The following is a 25,528-nucleotide window of genomic DNA, read 5'->3' as shown; positions in this document are numbered from 1 at the left end:
GGTTTCTGCTCAATCTGACCTGAGATCAGACTCAAGTTATCCTCCATACTGAGTCCTGACACACTGTAGTACGGTGAATCAGAATCCTCTTCTGGTTTAAAGTCTAGACATATTCTGATTTCTAATTCAAATTTTTAGAACATATACCAAATATATTTCTATAGCACATTTAAAAACAGCATGTCAGCTGACCAAAGTACAAGAAAAAGGCAAGAAAACACATACAGCAAAACTAAAAGCCCCTCACAGTCCAAGAGTATAAAACGCACAAAAACTGTAATGCAGCAAATCAACACAAGGACGTAAGATTTTGATCATAATACAAGAGTAAGAATAAAAGGAAACAAAATAAAATAAAATAAACAGGGACACAGAATCATAAATATGTCTTTGTTGATGTGTCAATATGATAGCTGTATAATGCATTAATGAGAAGACATTTTTCCATTTGTTTTTAGTTTTTTATGTCTTTAAAATGTGGAGAACACCGAAAGTGATGAAGTGCATATTCCCTGTCGATTCAGGGCAGTACATACCTAAATTACTGCAAGCAAGCTGTATTTTTTGTGTTCAAGTAACACCTTACCAAGGGATGACCATTAGGGTCAAAAATCCCTGGGAGCGCTATTTTGAACGAGTGATTCTTCAGATCGTTCAACCGCCAGCAAAATGACAAGCACACCAGACTCCCTTTTTATCACTGGCAATGAGCCAAGAAGCAAATGTGTAAAACAACAACGTTTAGGAATGGTACCAGTTTTGTAATCATTTGTTACAAAGCAGTAGGGATGAAAGAAAATATCGATTCGACAATATATTATGATATTTTTCCTGCGATATTATATCGAAATTCAGAAGCTGCGTGTCGAACTTTTGGAACAATTTACATGCAAACATTTGTGTATTTTCTTTTCTTTTGGTGCAATTCAAACACCGACCGCTAGTTGGCAGCAGTTTGCAACGGGTTTTGTTTCCACTATTGAAATGTAAATCCCTCTATTATGGTTCAGATACCTCATGTTAAACGTGTTACATATCAGTTTGGACTGTTTATTGAATTTTCCTACAGTAAATTCAGTCTAAAAAAATTGCTAATATCGTCTGAGTGAATGTATCGCATCTTATCGCCAGAATTTCACCAATACACATCCCTTCAAATCAGTAAGTGTATTTTGTCCTTACGGGCTCCTGTAGAAGGAAACATGGCGTCGCCCAGAGACTCAGACCCACTCTCGTGTATTTTAGACCAGATTTTACATGTTCCAAAACTGCTAATATTTTTCATTAACTGGGTATTAATTCATTTTCAACAACATTTTGATTGATATTTCCAGAGATGAATAGTACAAACTACACATTGTCTCTTTAAATGTTAAATGCTATGAAGTACAACAGATTGGTACATATGAACCCGGTGCAGAGAATCTGGGTGTAGACGTTGTACTGATTGAATGGGACCGTACCTGAACACAGGGGTGTTGCTCTTCACAGGACAATAAACCACAGGTATTGTGTCTTGATAAAAGAAAGTGAAAATGAATCTAAAAGCGATGGATCTTGTACACTAACGTTTTATGGTTAGTCAGTTCCTGCCCAGTCACTCTATTCCCTCTCTACGCTTCCAGGGCAACACCAAATTGAGTTAATTATTTTCTCCTAAGGATTTAAAGTAAAAAGACCCATCCTCAGCTGTGTCTCGATGCCTTCCAGAAGTGGTTGCCCTCGTCATTCTGGCGACATTGCCATTCCTTCTGCTTTTTAAATGTCCTCACTAACACTGAGACATCTAGTGCTTCAATGGTTTGGCAAACAACCCAGTTGCTGGTCTTCACTAATGCTGAAAACATGCACCATGTTGAAAAGCAGAAACCGTGACCTCTGGCTGAAAAGCACAGCCTGGTACTCCTTCCTGCAGAAGTGCTGGGTAAATAACACTCTGGTCAAATGCAAAAGGGAAAAAGGCTTCCGGGTGCGGCACAGTACTTTCCGTTGGTCCTGTTTATAAACTTACTACAGCCCGCACACATTTTTTTTTGTATATAATCATTTTGAAATAACAGCTTTTGTTAACCACCAAAAAGGATGCCGTCCTGACACTTAAATGGAAAACAGATTGGAGCCTTGGCTGCTTGAGCAGTGCTGGTTTAGAAGTTGGTTCAGTCAGCTCTAGGCTTAGATTACAAGATTTGCAAATTAAAGGAAAACCAGAGAAGGGAAAAGCATGTGCTGAAGCCCTGTACTTGTGGAGTTCCAGCCAGGCACACTCGCATCATTTTATCAATGGGAAGGATTATGCATTAAGTCCTAACAATGCGTAGATGCAGTGATTTTCCTTGACAGAAAACCAACATCTAGGTCCTTTTCAGTCCTCATCAGTGCCAGTGGACTTTGGGATGTAGGAAAGATTTCTGTTACCATGTCTGCTCACATTTCTGGAGAAGACATGTTACTTCCTTTTATTTGCTATTGTTGTATTTGTATCAGATCTACCTCACTGCTGAACACACTTTAATTACATCCACAAGTGTTGAAGTATTATGAAGCTCTCTCTCTCTGAGAACACAGCTGTTCTTTCTAAGATGGATGCAACTGGACTGTTTGTGGGTGCTGGAGTGTGAACTTCAGTTGGGCAAAAGTTCACTGATGAATAAGAGTATTTTGTTCTCTGGAGTCTAAGCTTGTGACATTTCCAAGCGCCCCTCCCCTCCCGACAGCATCTCCAGATGTTTAGAGGATGTGGCCTTTTTTTCCTTAATTTTTAAAACCAATATCATCCTGTTTCACCCAGCAAATCATTACTAGATGTGTGTCTTTAAAACTCTGCCAGTACACGTGGATGTTGGACTGTTTCAGAGTCGTCCCTGAGAAGAATAATGCTAATAGTTCATGTAAGGTCTGACGATTCAGCTGACTTTTATTGTTTGGTCTGGTTCTTCTTCTGCTTGTTTTTGTTCTTCAGGGACACCGTTATCATTTAACAAAGTAGCTGATTTATTATCAGAAGTGATGCACGGTGTGGTCATTCAGTCATATGAATTATTCATTACTGAACAACTGGATTCTTGCTGCGTTAAAAGTGTGTTCTGATGCATGCAAGTGGCTGAGCTTGGAGTGGATTAAATTACAACATTAAAGTGTCACTAATATTGTTGCAGCAGTGTTGCATCCTGGGAGGTCGCCTCCTGATCGTAGGTAGAGAAACTCACAAACAACCCAGGTCTCTGTTGGTGGCGGAGTTGTGAGATCACTGGTTATTTTAATAAAAACACAAACATAGAGCTGCTTTGTTATGGAAACGTCACAATCATGATAATTTAAGATGATTACTTATTCAGTTATTAGGTTTCAAATGAAAACACTAAACGCCTTCATGCATATAAAGAGCATCATGTGGTGCTTTGAACACCGAATCGTTTAATAAAACCACGTTCCAAAGTTGTCCGTCCATATTGTGTTTAGGGAGCCAAAATCACGCCCGTCTACTTCCGGACCACGGGTCCCCAGAAGAACGAAAAAATGAATCCAAGTCAATGGGACTAAAAAAAAACCTATTCTATAATCCTGTTGGTTGTGTGCCATGGATTTCACATATGATGTCCGTGAATTTTAAAGATGCATTTTGATGCCAAGAACACGCAGGGAAGGGGCAAATTATATTAGGTTTTGTGTGAAAATACGTCCAGGACTACAAATACGCATCAGCAAAGGGACGTCATCGAACCAGACACGGGGAAGAGCAGAGGGGAAATGGCTACGTGGTAAGTAGCAGCTACACTAGGGCAGAGGAGATTCTGTGGTGACATCACATATGCATCGTGCCGATGTCTGATTTGTAGTCATGCTAATTACTAAGTACTTGACTGGCGTGGTCAAAACACACATCATTACTTTAATTTAATTTGAAGTACAACATATGTGTGATCCAGGGTGTAAGGTGAAGCGGATTAGAAAATGGCTCTTTTAGCCCCCGTTGACTTGCATTTATTTTTTTGTTCTTCGGGGCCCCATGAGCCGACTGGAAAGGGAGGAAGCTTAGAGTAAAGTTGTATAGTTGCTTTGATCTTCAACAAATTAGATTTTTTTTCTTGATCACACCATCCATCCATCCATTTTCGGCTGCCTATCCGGGGTCGGGTCGCTGGGGCAGCAGCCTAAGATCACCGTGATCGACATGTTGTTAATAATTCTTGGAGAGAAATAGCTCGCACTGTCGGAAAAGACGAGAACGCCGTTAAAAATGCTGAAATACCATGTTGTAAACAGTGATTTCTACTTCTACTATGGTGTAGTGTTGGATGCATGCTGTAGAGCTCCATGCTGCCCCCTACAGTTTTGGAGAATATAGGCTCACCGCAGAGACGAGCCCCACAAACCATAAACGCTGCGAGTTGTGAAGCGCGTTCCAGCCGCGAGCCACATCACCGCGCGGAAAGTGAATGCGTCAAGCACAAACCAAGCTTAAGCAGGGAGGCCCAGACTTTTTACCCCCAGCAGCCACTAGGGCCAGTTCCTCTGGGGGATTCCTAAGGCCTTCCCTGACCAGCCGTGAGACGTAGTCTCTCCAGTGTGTCTAGAGTCTTCCTTTAGGCTTTCTCCCAGTTGGAAGTGCCTGGAAAACCTCACCAGCACACACAACGATGTTAATTCTTTTGGTTTAAATATCTTATGTTTTTGATTTATAAAGCCTAAAACAGTGAACCTCAACTGGCGGCCAGAGGGCCACAGCAAGCCCGGCAGACCTTTCCACCCAACCCCACAAACCTTTGGCCCCTAACTCCCTCCAACAAGGGGATTTGGTAGTTTTGCAGCAAAATTCATGTCCCAATAATTGTTTACCTTCTGCAAACAACTAAAACTACAATCAAAATGGTTTCAAAGGAAAACAAAGCCATTTTAAATATTAATAAAGTAAGATATAATAATAATTGGACTTCATTTTGGAAGAGTGTCATGTCTACTGGAAAGAAATCCGGGCCTTGAACAAATTTAGTTGAGGACTCCTGGCTAAAAATTTCCAGAGTTCACATTTGCATCAGCAGGTGGCAGAAATCAGCTGTTCGTGTTTATCAAAGGGGGTGTTAGATTTAAAACGGTAAATGGTGGCGAGCATTATTTAGACATTTGCTGCATTTTTTAAATTACTAGCAAATGTGAGTTTATCCTTTTGAGGGTGTTGTGTTATTTAGGACTCGCAAAACAAGCATCTCTGTGACAAAACAAACTTTTTCATGTGTTACATATTTTCCTGATTGTTTGGAGCCAATATTGAAATGTAGGTCTGATTATTTGTGCAGATTTTAAAATCAGTTTTCAGTAGAAATAAAAAGTTAATTAGTCCTCTTTGTTTTGACACTTCACATATGAAAACTTTCCGAGGCTCATAAAAGCGTGTTTTACTAAACTTTTCTGCTTTAAGATAAATGTTGGATTTTTAAACAGTTTCCTAAACAGACTCAGACATTTAAACTTGTTTATTTTAACACTGTTTTTGATTTATTTGCTCTGATACTGTATAGAATAAACAGAAAGAAGTTCATATTTATTAATTATTTTCAGCCATTTTTGCCTCTTTCCTTCCTTTGTCCTTCCACCAAGCAGCTGAGTGTGGAATAATAGAAATTCCTGAACAAATCGGCTTAAACTCCCGTTGTTCAAAACGAAAACAGGCTATTCAAATTCCACTTATCTGGCACAAACACTTGATGGCAGAAAGCCCACTGGCACACTAAGCCTGTGTATTTGAGTGGGTTTGCTCCGTTTACCGGATGTATTCTTCCTCTAAAATATATTAAATGGAAATCATCAAGCATTCATATGAAATGAGCCACTAGATTAAGAGGATTTGGAGAAGTGGCGCTGTCCATCCAGTGTGAGGATGTGGTGTTTCTGTCTGACACACGCACACACACACGCACACACTCGCACGCACACACACACACGTTGGGTAGGTGCTGTTCTTCACTGGTTTGTTTTTAATTAGCATTTTTGTTTAGAACCTTTGTGAAGATGTTAAGATTATTTAAGATTCTGAAAGGTTCCTCCTCGAGCAGCATTCAGATTTCAGTTCTCCCAGTCTCCTGAGTTTGTTTCCAGTTTCAAAACCGTTTGGGTGACATTGGTCCCGGGCCCTTTGTCATGCTCCAGCGTGGAAATGAAAGTGGCTGTAATATGGTCTTCCACTTCCCCTGTTTCATTACACACACACACACACACGCACACACACGCACACAGGCTCCAGCTTCACTCTGGAGCGTTTATTTTGACTTGCATGTCTGTTTTATGTCTGTCGAAAACGCGTTCTGCCTCACCAGTTCCTACCCCCCCAATAGGAAGTCAGATTAAAGTCGGTAGTTGTGGAAGTGGAGCGTGTAAACACACCCGACAGGCTGAAGGATTAGTAATGACTTCTCAAACCGTTACCCCAACCTCATGCCATAAACCAGGCTCCTCGGGTCAATTCAATTAATATTTTCTCGTGCCAACATGGCCAACTTTTGTCAAACCTTCACGTTCAAGCATTATAAAAGGGAAGTGATATAGATTCTTTTTAGTATGATAGGTGACTGATTTGTTTTTCTGCCAACATTTATGAGTGGTTTACCTGTTTGAAGATGAACTTGTGAAACACATAGTGTTCTCATGCAGGAACCTCAACCAGGATGTTCTCAGAGATGCTCCTTACCGTCATTCACTCCTTCCATTTGTAGGCTTCACAGGTGGCTGTTGTGGTACACCTGGCACAGGTTCCTAAGAGACACACCACGCCACCGGTTTCTGCTCCAGGCATGTGTGTCTTGTTGCTCAGGTGTCAGTAAAGTGTCAAAATGTTTCTGCAACAGTTGAATTTACATATCACTAGTTTACCACAAAAGCCTGTTTACAGCCCGGTTTTGATCAGGTGCAGATTTAGGCCGAGCTAGCCGATCTATGAAAAAGGGAAGTGTGAATGTAAGGTGGGGTCTCTGCCTCACAGACAGAAACTAGAAGTTGGGCCCACCAGAGAGGTGCCAGAGAACGGACCAATCTGCCTGCACGTGTTTGGTGTGTCAGAGACCAGATTGATTTAGAACCAACTCGTGTTTTTTCTGGTTCTAACCATAATGCAAGGTACCTTTTAAATATCTGCATATAAACCCATTGATGGTTGTAAAGTAGATAATGAACACTGTTCTCTCTCGGTGCCCTTGTTCTTTTTGTTGGGTATAAACCTTGCGGTGGTAGATTTTGGATGGTAGGTGGAAGTGAAGGGACTTTTATCAAACCATGCATGTTTTAGGCTCAGGTAGAACGCATGATCAGGTCTTAATTGATCCTTTGACTTTCTCTTGAGCCGCCACAAGGCTAAGAAGTAAATTATGTCCATTTTTTAAGCTGTTCTCTTCTTTCTAGTCCTGATCAGCTAAGGTTATCTGGTTGCCACAGTGAAATTTGGTAAATAATTCTTGGCTGTGGCCATTTGGGTTGGACTTGATTAACTTTCTGATGACAGCTTGAGAACAGCCGGATTCATCACTACAGTGTCGCAGGGAGTGGTAGACCGATATACAGTATCGGGCCGACATTTACAATTTTTTATACATCAGCATCAGCCAATAGAGCTCTTTTTACAGGACCATGACGTTTGCAAAACGGGATTTGCCGCGGCTCCCTGGGAAGGATTTTGGCATTTATAGTGACGCATGTGACATACACAGCGTCAGACGGAAGACACGGCAGACCGATGAAATTTCTTTTTCAGGACCTTTAGTTTTGATGTGACCTGCTTTTTGTCCCGCTTGACGCCCGCTCAGCCAGTGTTTTCACCACTCTGTCAAACAGCTGGCTGTCTCTCACCGTCCCCGTAAAAAGGCGACTAATCTGTTCGTCCGCTCGCACGGCCAAAAGCGTCCAGTTTGCCATGTTGTAGGTGGTTGAAAGATACTAGTGAGAGGCCATGTTCATCTGTGTTGATATCCCTTCCGGCCGGCACTCGGCACGCAGTACACGTCACTAACGCGACCACCCTCTTTTGCGGTGGGGCCTCCCACAGTCGCTCCAAAGGGATTAGCGGGGCTGACGCTCGTTTAGCCGTCAGAGGCGAGGGGCTCATGCGGCAATATTACTACAAGGCTAAGCGCATCTGAATCAAGTTTTATCACCTTTCCCCTTTGCTCCTTGCCGCATTTACGAGACCCACAAATTCGGATTTATCACTCTGTAATGACGCGATAGTCTGTCTTATAAAAGAGGCTTATTTGTCTTGAGTAAGGCCGATTTCAAGGCAGGCACATCCTCGTGTAGCCTGGTGCTGTAGCAATATTTAATACATGTTTATGGTCACTAATAACGTCTGCATAATAAATACTCTAAATTAACTTTATTTAGGTGTCTGACTTTAACACTGAGCAGTGCAAAATGCTAAGATTGAACAGTTCGTTAAATTCAGAGCTCAAAAACTGATTCAGTTTCAGAAAGTTTGTGCATCAACCATGATTTTAGTAACTTTTAGCATGAAAGTAAGGTGGATAGATAATGGTAGTACCAGGTAGAAAATGACAATTGAAATCAACCCATAAAAATCAGTAGTACATATCGGCCATTGGCTGACCATGTCTCCTACAAATCAGCATCGGTATTGGCAATCGATAACCAATATCTGTTGACCTCTACTCACAAGCACAGAATGTGAAATTTGCTAAACAATCACGAAAATCCTGTAAGAATTCATAAATGACAGATTTGATTGGACCTTCTTGTACAGATTGAAGGACCATTTAGCTGTGATAGAAACCCTGTTGGATTAGATTTCACCTTTTGGCTGAATAACGATCATGAAGCTGTAGACGTTTCTCACCTTCTGTCCCAGTTGGAAGCTTGAAGCTGTCATAATAAACATGTTTTATCTTCTGAGCTGGGCAGGAAGGAAAGTCAAATGTCTCTTACTCAGGGTCGACTTATGAAAAATAAGCAGAAGATGGTAGACCAGAAACCAGCTCACAGGGTGAAACTAATATTTAATGTTCTTATTTTGGGTTTCTTTTTTTTAGCTTAACGTTTAACACACATGGATCCAAATTGAACGTTATTAATCAGAAAAAAGGCATTTAGATGTCAAAAGAACAAAAAACTTTTTACATTTTCTTTAGTCAAATGTTTCCACTTCAGACTAAATCATGTCTAAATCAGGATCTGATCCCAGCTAGTTTTTATAATAAATATTAAAGTCCACTTTGCTGCTGTCTACAGAAGAAAGGAAATAGGTTTATGAACTACACAAACGTACACTTTTTTTCTTATTGTGACATTTCTTACAGCTTATACTTCAAAGTAACACTATCACTCAACTTTTATGCATCTAATTTTAAAGTGGTGTGTTAAAAAGGAAAAAAGCTAAATAAGCTTATCTGTGGAGCTTTGGTTCAACTTTTTTTTTTTTGACCATAATTACTTTCCTGCTAATGCCTGCAGCACACCAGGGTTACTGTGGCCCCTGAGCCCTCAGCGCTCTCTGATGTGGGCAACTGCTTCTGTTCATGTGGAAGCTGCTGGGCCGATCTTCAAATGGGAGGGGGCATTCAGAAAACCAGCAGAACAAATCACAAGGCTGCTAGATGTTAAAGGGGTGGATCGTTGTGAACCTTTGGTTTATTAGGGTGCTCATATTATAACTAGAGCTGTCACAATTGAAAATATGATGCCATAATTAACCCGCTGGAGTCTCAGTACTTTAAAATAGCTTAGAGGTGATTGGATTAGTTTTTATTTCTGTTAACAGAACAGATTCTGGGTAACCGTCCATCTTGTGAAGAACTCGGCTCAACAGTGAAGAGCTTGCAGCTCATTTCTTTACATTATTTGTACTTAGTGGCAGAAAGCAGGAGTGAAACAGAACCTGTAGCAGTCTCTCCTTTTAAGTACACAACACAGTAAAGAATAAAACGTGTAGATTGTTAAAGAGATCCTTCACTCATATTTCTAATACGTTTGCAGTGGTCTACAGTAGGAATGAATGTCTTGTAAGTCGTACTTTGGGGGGAAGTGCCAGTGCATCTGTTTCAGCACGACAAATTCAGCCAAAGGAGGAAGTAGTTTCAGACGGCAGGATTTATGGGCTCGACACACGGGAGGCGACATCGCCTCTCCTCCATTCATTTTCAATGAGACATGCGCGACAAAGCGATAATCGCGGGTCTCCCTCCTACCAAGCGAAACGCGAAAAACGTGCGTGTGAAATTTTGCGCTCGTGCACGTGTCGTGCACAAGCGACCCAGCGACGCGATCCCAGAAAGTTGAAATATTTTCAACTTTTCATCGCTGTCGCTCGGACGAGGACCAATCAACGGAGGTTTCATTCACTGACCACTGAGCGGACAGGATGCTCCGTACACCTCCGAGCAAACATGAAGGAGAAGTTGATTATTATGTTTTATATAGTAAAATCAGAAGTAAAATTTCACATAACTCTAGCAGCACCTTGTGAAACATCATATCTACCGCTTCATTAACTCTGAACCGCTTAAATAACCTTAATTCCCTCCAACCTGACACAGCCAAACTAAACAATGTAAGTTTCGATTTCGCCATGGAACGGAACGCGTAGACGGCTTTGCCGCTGGCCGCTGCCGCAGATCGCCTCCCGTGTGTCAGGTAATAAAAGCGACAACGACAAATTTCACTGATCGCGGTCGTTCGTCGCCTCCCGTGTGTTGAGCCCATAAGTCCTATTTCCTAATATTTGAACATCTTGCCTCGGATTGGCTAACTCTACCACTGACTCTGTTTTCTCTGCAACGTTGATGTTTTATCTCCACAAATAACACATGCCTGGAGGACTTCTGCTGTGTGGCAGAGTAGCTAATGCTAACAGTTAGCTTCTCTTCCGTTTCCTGGACACTAAAGCAACAACAGCCTTCCCCGTTGTGAGTCAAGATGGGTGAGTCCATGAATGTTAAGTGGCAGTGTGACGTAGATTTGTCAGGCTTTTCAGATCCTAGAGTTTCACCGTCTAGTTTCTATCAGAAACTAATGCAGGAGGTAGGTGTAGGAGACTATTTTCATGTTCAGCGTGCGTGAAAAACTCAGAGTGACTGATTATTTTCAAAAATAATGAGTAAAACATGGTTTCTCAGTGAGAGACGTTTTCAAGACATCCATGGATTAGTTAGATTACAACCAGATTACAAATTATGTGACATTTTACATCAAAGTCCAGTTATTAAATGTCCAGTTCTGTGATTTTGTCTGTTTCCTACATTATGGACTCCTTCCTGATGGAGACTTGAAACATTTTCTTGGGTGGAGTCATGCTTTAGAGCCTCTAGCTTTTATTTATATCCAGGCACAATTTCATTGTGACAAAAACAAATGAGGCTGAATCGGATTTTTAATCGATTAGTAAAAGTCATTGGTTACGTTTTATCAGACGGTAACTTCTGCTTCACATTCATCACCTGCGTTAGAACAACAGCCTTGTAGTGTAGATGTTTCTGTCTCCCACAATCCTCCCCTGCTGTCTGACTGACAGCTCACTCTTCTTCCGCCTCAATTCCTGGAGTGGCTCTACATCCTATCAAAGGAAGTAAATGGGCCTTTGCTCTTCTCCTCCATCTCCTTCCTTTGTGTCCTTTCAAACCCAAGAGCTGGTTTGAGTAATAGTAATTGACACATTGATCTAATAGGGCCATCATAATAGGCCTGTTACTGAGCTGGGCAATGGCGCTCGGCGTCACCTTAACATGTGCACGGACTGACATCCCGCCATGATCCATAATGATAATTGTGATTTAGCCTTGCTTTCAACCTATGCCCTGATGTCCCCAGCATCAGGAAATCATATTACATCTGACCTCACATTGCCTCCATTAGAACTGGGTCATTTGTTAAAATACTGCTAAAGCAAAACAATTGAACGCTGGTCCGTTTTGATTCTATAAAAGTGAGTTATCATTGTTCCCGTGAATCTATCCAGCAGCCCCATTTTTTAGCATATAGCTTTGAATTGAAGTGATTTGACTCTGATAATGCTGAAATCAATGATGGAGCCGCCTGAAAGTAAATTATTGTTAGATGAAATTTTTGTATTAATCTTAATACTGTTTGGTAATGGTAGCTCTGAGCGAGGAGGACCTCTGAAATGTTGACGGAGATGTTAACCATCAACAGGGAAACATTTTCTGGGATTTAAAAATACTTTTTAGTGGGACTTTGAAGATTAATGACTAAATATTTACAGGGAATGAAAGAATATGTGCTATCATAAGGTATCATAACTAGAGTGATACATGCCGACCGTACAGAAACTAGTTAAAAACATTCTTCATCAGTTAGATTCTTGTAACTCTATTTTTAGATCGCTGTTGCAGAGTGGTACCTGTCCAGGGTCTTTTTTTTTTTTTGGCCTGTACCATTTGTTTTTGTTTGAATATTTTCCAACCACACTGAGTTGACATGATAGCACTGAAGAAAAGTGAACTTCTTTCACATTTTGAGAAGATGCATCATACTCCTGAAACGGACATATTCTTGATCTAATCTACTTTCTACTGACCGTGTTAAAGATGTCCGTCTGTGTTCTTGTTGGGGTAATGCCTGCCATCGCTCCTGCTCTCTTACATCACAAAGATTTCTCTCCTGGATGACTTTGGTTTGTGCTTACTTGTTCCGTCAATCGTCTTTGTTTCATCCGATGTTCTATCATCATCATCATCATCATCATCATCATCATCATCATCATCATCATCAATGTAGACATTGGCTCCTTGCACTTTAAAATGTTATTCCCTTCTACTTGTACCTTTTTGTTATTACTTATAGAAATGTGATATTGGCTTTAATTTGATTTTTTTTTATTTTCCCTTCTTTTAGGATCTTAACAACATTTTAATTAAAATTTTTTTAATTGTTTTTTTATTTTTAAAACGTTGTTTCCATTAATTACAGTCGACTAATCTGTAATTACTAGATATGTTTTTTTAAATCACACTAAATACAACTTTGAGTCAAGAGTGGACATTCTTTATTTTGATAAGCATTTAATGCATACTGTGTGTGTGAGGGAGCAGATGCATTTTCTGCTTGGCCCATCAAGGAGTTGGATTGTTACAGACGGTTTTCATATGAGATGTGTGAAAAAACACATTATGCTGCATCGTTAATTGTGTGAACTTGTGTTTTGGTTATTGAAAAGCCAGTGCTCCTTTATGGGGTGTGCTTGTTTGAAATACTGGTTCATTTACACTGGAACTTGTGTGGTTTACTTTTAAAACTCATGTGTTATCTTTGTTGTTTTAAAGTGAAATTTGGATTTTATTAATTGACTCAGATTTAAAATTCCAGATTTTTATGTGAAGCTATTTAACAGATAAATTGAATCTTAACTGGTGTTAATAAAACTCACTGACAGTGTTCATTTATAACACTACACACTGGTGTTGGATAATCCAACACCAATGAGTGTTACATTTCAACTATTAAGAATGTTGTTTGACCTCTGCCACAGTGTAAACTGATCAACAAGAGTGGATCAATATATACACTTTGAAAGTGTTAAAATTACCTCCCTAGGTGTTGAAATAACACTTCAGAATTTTCTGTTTGAATAGGCGCTAGTGGAAAACGGCTCTAGTCAAGGAACTTCTACTGATTATGACCCCTGGAGCATGCCTACCATACAAATAAAACATGTGAAACATGGAGCACAACCAAAACCAGAAAGTTGTTACAGTTAAATAAAAGTGGACCAAGCACAGCTCAGAATTCCACAAAAGAAAACCAAAACATATTTAAAAGAAATTAGTGTAGAACAAAGAAATGGCAAAAAGAAAGTGTTTCTGAGCAACATTTGATGTAAAGTCTTAATCACACGCTAAGTTACATCTCTGCATTTGACCCATCCCAGTGGGGGGGGTGAGCTGAAGCAGTGGGTGCGATCTGGAACTTTTTGGTGGTTTAACCTCCCCAATCCGACCCTTTTTTTTTTTTTTTTTACTTTATCGTTATTGTTTTAGAATGCTTTGTAATTCCGACCAGGCACGGAGTCAGAGGTGAAAGAGAAAGGAAAAGACAAAAGGTGGGGAGGGGGGGGGGGGGGGGGGGGGTCCACAAAAATAAACAATGATGAACAAGAGTCTGCTTCTAGACCTGCAGAAAGAGAAAGAACAGATAAAAATGGGACACACAACAATACATCAGGAGCAAGCTGTCACTGCGTCAACCTGATGATGACATATAAAATCAACATTGTTTAACTGAACAATCACACGATATTAAATCATCATTTAGTGGCGACGACAGCCTTGAGACATGTGTTGAACGTGCCCAAGCCCATACTTTTGAGAGCACCATGTGAGCACCTGTGTGTGTACACGCGCTTGTTTATGTAAGGTTTTATAGGAGTATCCAATAGAGAGTGTGAGGGACCACAGATCTGCCCCCAAAGATGCGTAGGAGACGGAGGGAGCTCCAAGTCCCAGAGATTCAGGCGCTGCCCCAGAACACAGGAACTCCAAGGAGACTGCAACCAGAAAGGCCCCCGCCCCCCTCGAGAGGCGCAGAGGATCGCCCCTGGGGTCCACAACCAGCAGCCGGCAGAGTCCCGGGAGATATCAGCGGCAAGCCCACAGGTCCGCCCGCAGCCTCCCACCCCCTAGCCGGCCGAGCCCTGGACCCAGCGACCCTGGACCCAGGGGCGACCACCCCCGCCGGGGACCCAGCAGAGCCCAAGGACCCAGACCCCACCAGGCAGCAGCCGGGATGGATCAGGCAGACGCCAAAAATCTTAAACTCCCTGACCCGGGAGCCACAAACACTCAGGCAGACCAAGGCACCACACCCCACACCAGGTGTGGCCCGGGGGGGGGGTCTATATCATCAAAAGAAGTCAGAGGAGAAGAAGGGAGTCAAAGGCCCCACCTGACATATACATTCATACACAAACACAGTCACACACTCCCTCCCTCATGCTCACACGTGCACATACAACCAAAGACTAACAAAAATGCATGCCGGACACCCACTCATGCTCCCCATGCACACCCTATTCACTCTGGTCCCGGAACTGCTGCACATTGGGTACAACCATCACCGGTTACCAGAGTTTGACCCTTTCTGCTGGGGTGCTGATGAGCAGGCTCCCCCGCCCAATGCTGAGCACAGCAACCCACCACCCCAGACCCCAACCAGACGGCCAGATCTCCCTCCTAGCCTCCAGCCCCAGGAAGCCAAGCAACAACAGATGTGTGCTAAGACCCCTAGTCTCCCTCCGCCTGCTCCAATATAGTGTTGTGTGTTGATGAGTTGTATTCCATGGCTGTGGTGAGCAGGCAGTGCGGGCATTGTCTGGCCTATGCCAGCTGATGCCACCGCTCCACCCCACTTGCACCCACAGCCCTCGGTGTCTAAGTGCAGTTTAAAATTGGAAGTGCACTCGGGAGGAGGCTGAGAAATCCCCCTGCCAAGTGCCGTTGAATGTGCTCACTCCCAAGGCCCTAAGTGTGTGTTTGCGTGGAATGTCGTCGGTGGAAGTGTATAAGGTGCAAATAAAATTGGGGGGCAGGTTGCCACAGGAATGTGGAAATGGGGTCCATACCCGCACCCCCTGACTTGTCCACCCCCCAAGGTCCTATGTGCACGTTTGTGTGATGATGTGAGGGAGCAGGAGGAGAGAAATATGCGGGGATGGGGAGGAATGGCTGGCACCTCTGTTGTCAAATTGCCACCCAGGGCATGGAGACCCCAGCCCATCCTGCCAGGGCCCAAAGCAGCAGCATTGCAGAGCCTCACGGAGTCCGAGGGCACCAACCCAGCCCCACCCCAGCAGAATATCTATGCCCATCCCTGCATTTGCACAACTTTCAGAATATATAAGACATATAAGGTTGGGTCCTCCCCTCCTGGAGGGCCGCCGCCAAGACCTCCAAGGGGCCCCACTCACAACCGCCAGTAGTCCACCCCCCGAGGCAACCCAAGCACCTCCAGAGGGGGGGGCAATGGCCCCCCAGCCCCAGACACCCCCAGTGAACCCACCTCCAGGGAACATCCGCATACTCCAAACTCAGACCCTCCACCCCCTCACCCACATCATCCCGCAGGACAATATCAATGGTCCCCCATCATCGCTATGTGATGGAGCCGATCAAAGGAGCCCAGAGAGATTGATTTGAAGTGGAAGCAGAGGATAAATCAAGTGTAATATGATCTAACAAAAGATTTCTATACTGGTTAATGTAGAGTTTCTCTATTTTTCCAATTCATGAGGATAGTTTTCTTAGCGATGCATATGGCAGTCAGAACCACGTGAACCAAAGATGTTTCAATCGGGACATCGTCCAGGTTTCCCAGTAAACAAAGAGAGGGGGAAGTTGGGATATGACATTTCAGACATTTTGACAGATCCTCACATACTCTACCCCAAAATTCCTGGACAGGTGGACAGGACCACAGTGCGTGAATGTAATTGTCAGGAATGTTGTTTGTGCAGTGTGTACATGTGTCAGACGACACAAACCCCATCTTAAACATCTGATGACCTGTATAGTGTACTCTGTGTAGAATTTTGTACTGAATTAATTGTAAATTGGGGTGTCTGATCATTTTAAAAGTTTTTAAACAAGTTTGGGACCAGAAGTTCTGGTCAAAGCTGACTGATAGATCCACCTCCCATTTTTCAATAGGGATTGCTATTGTATCGTCTATTCTGGACAGTGTCTTATATACTTTAGACAGTAGTTTGGGGGGTTTGAGATTATAGAAGTCAAATACCCTTGGTGGTGTTTGTAATTCTATTTTATTGATCTTAAATTTTTGTTTGACTACAGATTTAATTTGGTGATATTCTAAAAAGCTAAAAACCCAATCCAACCCTTAACCTGAAAGCTTGCTCATCACCTCCATCCAAGGTATCATTTTTTTTTCTTCACTGGACCAAACTCAAATCTCATCTAAATTATTCCAGTAATAAGCCCATTCATCACCTCAAGCGTTGTGCAAAATCCTCACTGTTCTTTGACTCTGGGACTTTCCTTGGCACTTCCCACATCAATGTTGCAAACTGTGGTTTTGTTGAACGTGTAGTTGGAGAGGGATTCATGGTAGTTGCATTGAAGACAAAGCATGCTTTGATGAGCTCATCAAAATTTGCTACGGATGTCTGTACAATTTTTAAATGTAGCACAGGAACATTCCAACTACTATGCCAATCTAAAATCTTCAACACAAGAAGCAGTGTCATCAGAATAACTAAATAAATCATATTTGAGCTTGATACGAGCTGATTTTGGCACTCTTCTTGTGGCATTTGGAGGTAGGGGGATGTCAGCATCCGAGCCTAGTGGAAAAACAGAAGAAATATCAAGAGACATTCACATCAAAATAATTGAGATATTTTAAAAAGGAACATGAGCCAAACTAATCAAACCCGCCTTTGTTGTGCTGCAAAAATGAGAGATCTTCAGTGTGCTTATTAGGAGTTTTTGGCACTCTGTCAGGATCCATGGTTTGAAAAATGTAGGCCATTTTGCAGAAAATCTGCCCAATACTTCCTCTTCAAAAACCACGGTGAAATCTTGGACCATCTGTAGCAGGGGTGGGGATCCCTGGTCCATCAGGGGCCACCATCCAGCATATTTTAGTTTCAACCCTGCTTCAGCACACCTGATTTCAATCAGCAGGTGATTAGCAGGCTTCCGCAGAGCTTGATGAGCTGCTGAACTGGTGAATCAACCACTGAATCAGAAGTGTTGGAGCAAAGACATGCAGGATACCGGCCCTCGAGGATCAGGGTTCCCCCACGCCTGATCTATAGCAAGCAAAACACACATTTGAATACTTATGCAGCTCAAAAGTGTACACCTTCAAATTGGACATACCTTGTCACGATGTCAGATAAACTCAAGCTGTCCCCGATTTTTAGGCAAACACGTCACAGATACATTGGAATTCTGGGAAGAAGAAGAAGAAGAAAATATCTTTTCTATAGCGCCTCTCAAGATAAAAATCATGAGGCGCTTCACAAAAACAAAAACAAAAAAGTTAAAATATAAAAAAAGCATTTAGAAAATGTTTAAAAATATATTTAAAATGAGCAAAAATAGGCAATTGGGATTTAAAAGAAAAAATGTTAAGAAAGAGAGAGAGAGAGTGAATAGGAAAGAGGGAAATCAGTGGATCCTGAGGAAGGTGGAATAGGTGGGAAGAGCAGAACAAGGAGAGAGTGGTGAAGAAGGTCATACAAAAGCCAGCTTGAACAAGTGAGTCTTCAGCTGCTTTTTGAAGGAGACCACTGAGTCCACTGATCTCAGACTCAGGGGGAGAGAGTTCCAGAGTCTGGGGGCCACAGCAGCAAATGATCTGTCACCTTTGGTCTTTAGCCTGGTGCTGCACAACCAGTAGGCTTTGATCACTGGACCTCAGGGACCTGCTGGGGGTGTAGGGACTGAGGAGATCACCAATGTAAGATGGTGCTTGTCCATGTAAGGCCCTATAGACCAGAACCAGGATCTTGAAATGAACCCTGAAGTTGACTGGCAGCCAGTGAAGCTGGAGGAGAAGAGGGGTGATGTGGGTGTGTTTGGAGGACTTGGTCAGAAGCCGAGCACAGGTATTCTGAACCACCTGTAGACGGTTCAGGGAGGTTCTGCTCAGACACGTGAAAAGAGAGTTACAGTAGTCTAAGCGTGAGGAGATGAAGGTGTGGATAACTGTCTCAAGTTCAGAGTGGGACAGAATGGGACTCAGCTTAGCAATGTTCCTGAGATGGAAGAAGGAAGAGCGAACAAGAGAACTGACATGAGAATCCAGGGTGAGAGCCGGGTCAAAGGTCACACCAAGATTCCTGACAGAAGGTTTGGTGTGAGAAGCAAGCTGACCAAGAGAGTCTCTGACTTTGGGAACCAGCTTGTCTGGGGCACAGATGAGGACCTCAGTCTCATCTTCATTCAGCTGTAGAAAGCTCCCAGCCATCCAGGTTTTGATAGAGTCTAAGCAGGTGTGTAATAGCTGCAGCTTAGACATCTCATGGGGCTTAAAGGAGATGTACAGTTGGATGTCATCTGCATAAAGATGGTAGGAGATTCATTTGAAGGAGCTCAGGATGTGCTGAAGAGGAAGCAGATAGAGGAGGAAGAGCAGAGGCCCCAGCACAAAACCTTGTGGGACACCATGGGTAAGAGAGGTGGTGGAGGACCTAAACCTGGAGACGGCCACAGAAAAGGAGCGCTCAGAGAGATAAGAGGAGAACCACTCCAGAGCAGTTCCTGATAGGCCTACCCAGTCTCTCAGCCTCTCCAGTAGCAGGTGATGGTCAACAGTGTCAAAGGCTGCAGTCAGGTCCAACAGGACCAGAACAGAACAGTCCCCTGCATCACTGTGAGTCAGAAGGTCATTAGAGACCCTAAGAAGAGCTGTTTCAGTAGAATGAGCTCTACGAAAACCTGACTGGAAGCAATCATAGATGTTATGTTCATCAAGAGCAGCTGTTAGTTGTTTAGCCACAACCTTTTCCAAGATCTTGGAGATGAACGGAAGTTTAGAGATGGGTCTGAAGCTGCTATGGACCCAACTGTTAAGTGTTCATTTAAAACTGAGTTGCTTAGATTTAACTCTCCAGATTAACACCAACTCTTCTGAGGACTTAACTTTCACGTTGTTGGATTAGACTGAGTGTTGAAAATAACATTGTTTATTAGAGGTGCTGAAAAAAATCGATTTAAGTCTGAATCGGGATTCTTATTTATAAAGATTCAGAATCGATTCCAGGAACCAAATGTTTGGCATGTTACAGGTTTGAGATGCATGTTTGTATGTGTTTTTGGTCTTTGTTAGGAGAGTTAGTACTCCGTTAACTTTTGTGGTCCCATAAACTGGGATGATTTATTTTTTTATCTGCTGATAAGTGGGGACTAGAATGTAATTTTTTTTCCATACTCAGAAATTTGAGAAATTCTCATATTTATTTTCTAAGTTGATAAATGAGTACTCAGGATTACTCATGTATTTATTTTAAGTTATTGATAAATGAGAGAAAACATTTTCCTTTGTAAGAAATCTGAGGCACTTTTTTAAACAGGCTGAGGACTCAAATGTTAAACTTGTTTCCACAGATACTTAAAAAGTATTTGACCGTATTACTTTCAAAGCTACTGTTGGGTAACTAAAGATTTGTTATATTTTACAAGGTAAGCAAAAATAAATGTCTCCTAAGCGCCTCGTGATTTTTATCTTGAGAGGCGCTATAGAAATTATATTTTCTTCTTCTTCTTCTTTTGGTCAAAAGATTGTTTCTGTTTACAGTTTTAGAATCACTTTATTTTACCTTGTAAATTAGCTTTTTTTAGCATGACCAGTTTAAAGTAAAATAAAAATGTCCCATAGCTTTAACTAACTTGTACAACAAAGTAGTTAATCCTGGAACTGACACTCTTTGTTAATATTGATTGTGAATCGATTTAAATCGAGAATCGATTCTGAATTGAATCGACATCCCGAGCATCGGAATCGTATCAAATCGTGAGTTGCTCAGAGATTCACATCCCTATTGTTTATGCTAAGCTAAAGCAAACATAATACTGCCAGATTAGGAGTCTGACTAGGCTGGTAACTAAATGCTTCTTTCCTCTTGTCTAACTCTGACGAGGATACCATTTTACATCCTCAACTCTCAGTCGCTGTTTTCATGTACCTTTTAGTATAGTGCACACAGTTTAGTTTTTAACGAGAAATTTCACTTAAAATGTTGAGTCACTGTGGTTGTGGGCACATTTATTCAGCTTTGACCTTTACTATAATTATCTGATCTGACTGTTTCCTTCCATAAATCCAGAAGTTCCTGCTGAGACCTCTGAAGTGTGTGTCTCCCCGCTGTATGAACAATCTCACTAAATGAGCTGTTGAAAGTGCTCAGACCTTGGACGTAAAATCAAAATCTTCTCTGCAGTTCAGCCATGTGTCCTTAGCCAACACGTCATCAAATCCCTGCCTGGTGTGACAGAATAGAATACCCAAAGATGTTTTCCTCACAGAGTAAAGGAAAGGGCATGGGGTGGAGTGGTGGTGGTGGGGTTTCTCCTTGATTAAGATTTATGTTCAGATTTTTCCTCCCAAGCAGCCGCTGCCTGCTGTTGGGGAAGCTGCTCACGAAGCTCAGTTCTTTGCAGTGATGAGTGAAGGATTTTTTGTAAATGTGTTTCACGACAAAGCATTTCCTCTCGATGTGCCCCTCATGTCTCAGTTTGGCTGTTTGACTTTGTAGACTCTCAGAAGGATTAGGCCAGTGGGACTTGGTGGAAACTAATACAATATTAGGCACTTTTAACTGTTTTTGTTTTCTTTTGTTGAGTGAGAATCCCCTTTGAACATGCTCAGAGTTCAGTAACATCACGGGTGGCTTACAGAGATGCTTCACTGACATCATCCAGTGGTGAAAGTCCCAGGTCCACATCCAGCTCAGAGATAATAAATAAAGCATCGTTTTGTTGAACGGAGATATTTTTATGTCTCGATAAGTTCAGGTTAATGATAAAACCACCAGGACAGAAGGAGGAGAGTTATCCAGAAACTAGATTGCTCAGAAGATTGTTCTGATATGTTTTTAACCCTCTCAGGCTCAAAATAAGTTTTGATAAAAGGACGAACAACCAAGTCCTTCAGGGGTACTTCTGAGTTAAAAATGCTCATTATACACGTTTGTGGAGTAACCAGGTAGGTAGGATGTAGCGCCTACCTCCAGAGGGTTAAATTCTGAAACACTTCAACATTCAGTCCTGCAGATACTTAGTCCCAAAGACCAGGGCTGTTGTCTGTGATGCTCTAGTACAATAAACCATGCATGCTTCAAGAACCTACGTAAAGGAGAAACGTAACTGTTGAGTCGTCATCAAATACAGACATTGTTCAGATTGTTTCTTTCTTATTTTGTTTTCTATCGAAGCCTGAGATGCTTCCTGATCGAACAGCTTGGGTTCTTCTTCGTGGTTTTTTAGAACTTACTCTAGGGCTGAGCTATATATGGAAATGCATCGCTGTCGAAATTTCTGACTCTAACTGGTATCATTTGTCCCAAGTCAATAAATTCAATAATGAAAAATAAAAAATAATGAAAAGGTGTGTGTAGGTTGGCGACGTTCGTGTTCCTTTAAGAAGCTGTATCACCTCGAGTCACACGACGTGACTCAACATGTAGTTATCGTCCATTGATCATTATCGAGGTGAACTCCTCAATATATTATGATATTGACCAGCCCTATCTTACTCCATAAAAATGTGTTTTTCAGGATCGATGTTTGGTTTTCCACAGACGATACCCCTTTGGTATGGACCACCAGGATAAACCTTGTGATGGTACTCTAGAGAAGTCCATCTCTGTGTCCAAACATCAGTGTTTACTTTCATGTTTAAACACCGTGTTAAATGAATGAACTCCGAGCTATGTGTCACATTTCACCTCAACATGAGTCATATTTTATTCTTCTGGATGTGTGTGTTCCAGGACTAGTCCTCCTTATTGTTGTGCTGACCTGTACTCTCTGAGGACCGGAGAAATGGTTAAATCGATTCAGTTCAAGACATCTGTCTATGATCTCCACTGCAACAAACAGTAGGTCACAGTAACATGAACTCCATCCTTACAGGGTTCACCTCATGTTCTCATGGTCTTCTCCTCTTTTCTCAACAGTATACTTGTGGTGTGCCTGCAGGAGAAGATAGCTGCGTTTGACAGCTGCACCTTCACAAAGAAGTTCTTTGTTACAAGTAAGACTCATCATGAAGAGTTCAGTTAAACATCAGGAACAGTTACTGAGGAAACGGGGTCATCGGAAGAATCTATTTGGTTTCTGAGCAAGCTCCATTGTGTTGTTTCATTCAGAATGTTTAGTTTGTGATGATCTGGACTGTTGGTTAAAGAAAACCGGTGAGTAGTTAAAGATGTGAGCCATCTCCCCCAACACACACACAGGCCTATTCAATAAAATACTAATATGATGAACAATTTAATCACATTATTTCAGATGAACTCCTGTCATTTTTCATCATCTTTGGGAACCTGGGTATTAGTAGTTTTGCAGGAGGGTTGCATGAAGTCATTTCGTTACTACAGCCTTAAAGTGTGCTCGTTTTATTGACTCCCTCTGGCAATAGCACCCCCCACACCCCAAATCCATGTATTTTATTGGGTGCACCAACTGAGTAGGTTATTAAAACGAGCGTACCCAGGGTTAGGATTAGCTGATGAGCTTACTGACTGTAGGCCAGACGGTAAAGCTCTCTGATGTAGGATTGTTGCGTAAAAATACAGAAGAAGAATCTGTCTGATGGCGACATGGCGACAGAGAGATGGGTTAGAAACCAGTGACCATGTCTCAGAATGACGGTGAATATTAAACGGTCCATTTTGGATTTGTGATTTTTGCTGAAATCAAAAATCCACATCAGATTACCTGAAATAAACATTTGTAAAGAAGTATCTCTGATCTTTACTTTACGTTTCCCTCTGTGACTTTAATAGAACTACTGCATCCCCTTCTCACTCTTCTGGTTGTTATTTATACGTTTGTCCTCCTGTCCTCAAACACCCACGTCCCTACGAGACGGCCGGCTGCTTGCTGTATCGGCGTGTTTGAGTCTCGTCTTGAGTTTTAGATGTTTCTATCAAAACATGATGTGAGACCTCACAGTGAAACTGTTTACAGCACCGCTCCTGCATCCCCCTTGCTGGACCTTCAGTGCCTCCTCCGAGAGGCTGTGAAAGACAGACCAGACTGGATTACAAGGCCATTGCTGTCCACTTAAGCCATTGACTGGAGTAAACTGACCTTACTGCTTGGCTTTAATGTGTCTCCTCGTTGTCTGCCTGCCTTCCCTATCAGTGTCTGGGCAACAGGAAACCAAACATGCTCAATAGTTATTAATCGTCTCTGAATGCAGGGCCTCTTTTTCAGAACATTATTTGGTCCGTCTGGTCCATAAGAGCAGTAAACAAAGGGTCCTGTGATGTTTGGGGTCTACACTGAAAAAGTCATCTTGTTCCCGTTTCTGGAATTTTTTAGAGTTTGGGTCACTTTCATCTTCTTGATTTCAATTCATGTGCTTGAGGCTGGATTCTGCCTTATGTCTTTTACAGTGGTACTTCACAGAAAAAACATTTTTAATTAATATTTCTGATTATAATCGGTCACTCTGAGTTCTTCATGCAGGCTGAACATGAAAACGGTCTCCTACACCTATCTCCTGCGTTAGCTTCTGATAGAAAATAGATGGTGAAACGCTAGGATTTGAAACGCCTGACAGATCTACGTCGCACTGTCACTTAACATTAGAGTGGGGCATCGAGCATCGAATGGAACAGACTCTCAGTTTTTCCTGGAATTGTTCAAACATTTTTTTATTTCGATTCCTAGTTTCAATTCCCAGGCTGCTGACCAGAAGACGAATCTGCGGCCGATCTCCATGCAAAAAGGGTGATCTGCAGATTCTGATCAACTCCTTTCAGAGCTGATCACACAGCTGTCTGTCAGTCCTGCCTTGCAGAGAGCCTGAGAGCAGCGCTGCGTCCCCCTCCCTTCCCTCGCACTGCGCACGCGGGTAGCGGCAAAAATGTAAACAAACACTCCTTCCGAACTTTTACTCTGTGATGTAAAGTTTAATTCCTGCAGTGAAAAATACGGCGTGGAGGAAGCTCGTTAAAATGCATCAGCTCAGTGGATTTAATACATGTTTTAAAGAACAAACTCCGGGAGGTGTGAGGTGAAATAAAAACACACACACGGAGCGTCAGCAGTCAAACACAGCCATTTACTCTGCCCAGTGTGAGTGTGACCGTCATATAAAGTCATCGTGCTTGAGCAGCCTTTCTCTGTGGCGCGGTACTCTGGCAGTATGGGGTACCAGACCCTCTGATACGGGCCGTTAGTTATATGGTTCCTCTAAACCTATTACTTAAATGGCAAGACTAATATGCCCTGTTATGCATTATGGTAAAAGTTAATGTTACTTTTAACATTTAAGCAGTTTGGTGGAACAGCTTGAGTAAAGGGACAGTATGTAAGAATGTCACAGTGAAATAATCACAAAACAATCTCATGTCTCAATCATGTTGGAAGAAGGTTACATAGAAACAGACTTCCTTCTCAGCCAGCTGGGAGGTTTGTCCGTTTTTTCCTTTCAAAAAACGAACGAGGGACGTATTCTTTGTTTGTGTACGTTCTCAGTCATCCAGGCCATAATAATCTTGGAGGTGTTTGCAACATCTGGACTTTTCTTGTTTTCTTTGAGACGTTCGTTCATCCTTCTGAACTGAAGAAACTTCTTTGATTAAAGCCGAAACGTCTTTAAGGAAAACAATAAAAGTCCAGTTGTTTTCAAACTAAACCTTCAAAATGTAGTTTTTGTTTACACTATGCGAGACCGCGAGGTTGCTGAATCTGCACCAGCTAACGCTGCAGCACTGGCGTTTGTAATTTGACACCAGCCGGAAAAACGCAGCAGCGCTTTGTAAAGATCCTAAGCCAGTAACAGGAGTGACCCAGAAGTTATTTCTCTTGCCCCTAAGAAGCAACAG

General features: G+C 42.1%; 1 protein-coding gene across 7 annotated transcripts in view; it reads left to right on the top strand.

Moving 5' to 3' along the window:
* Positions 1 to 25,528, top strand: part of bcas3 (BCAS3 microtubule associated cell migration factor) — a 458,753-nt gene that overhangs the window by 27,891 nt on the left and 405,334 nt on the right. For all 7 annotated transcript variants that reach the window (XM_015952051.3, XM_054743434.2, XM_070543406.1 and 4 more), the window contains 2 exons: positions 22,460 to 22,567; positions 22,646 to 22,722. In XM_015952051.3, the coding sequence (XP_015807537.3) occupies positions 22,460 to 22,567; positions 22,646 to 22,722 (185 nt within the window). The remainder of the gene's footprint in view (positions 1 to 22,459; positions 22,568 to 22,645; positions 22,723 to 25,528) is intronic.

The sequence above is a fragment of the Nothobranchius furzeri genome, chromosome 13, assembly GCF_043380555.1.
Source record: "Nothobranchius furzeri strain GRZ-AD chromosome 13, NfurGRZ-RIMD1, whole genome shotgun sequence".
Classification (NCBI taxonomy): domain Eukaryota; kingdom Metazoa; phylum Chordata; class Actinopteri; order Cyprinodontiformes; family Nothobranchiidae; genus Nothobranchius; species Nothobranchius furzeri.
Note: the sequence above shows the minus strand (reverse complement) of the source record. Positions and strands in the feature narration are given on the sequence as shown.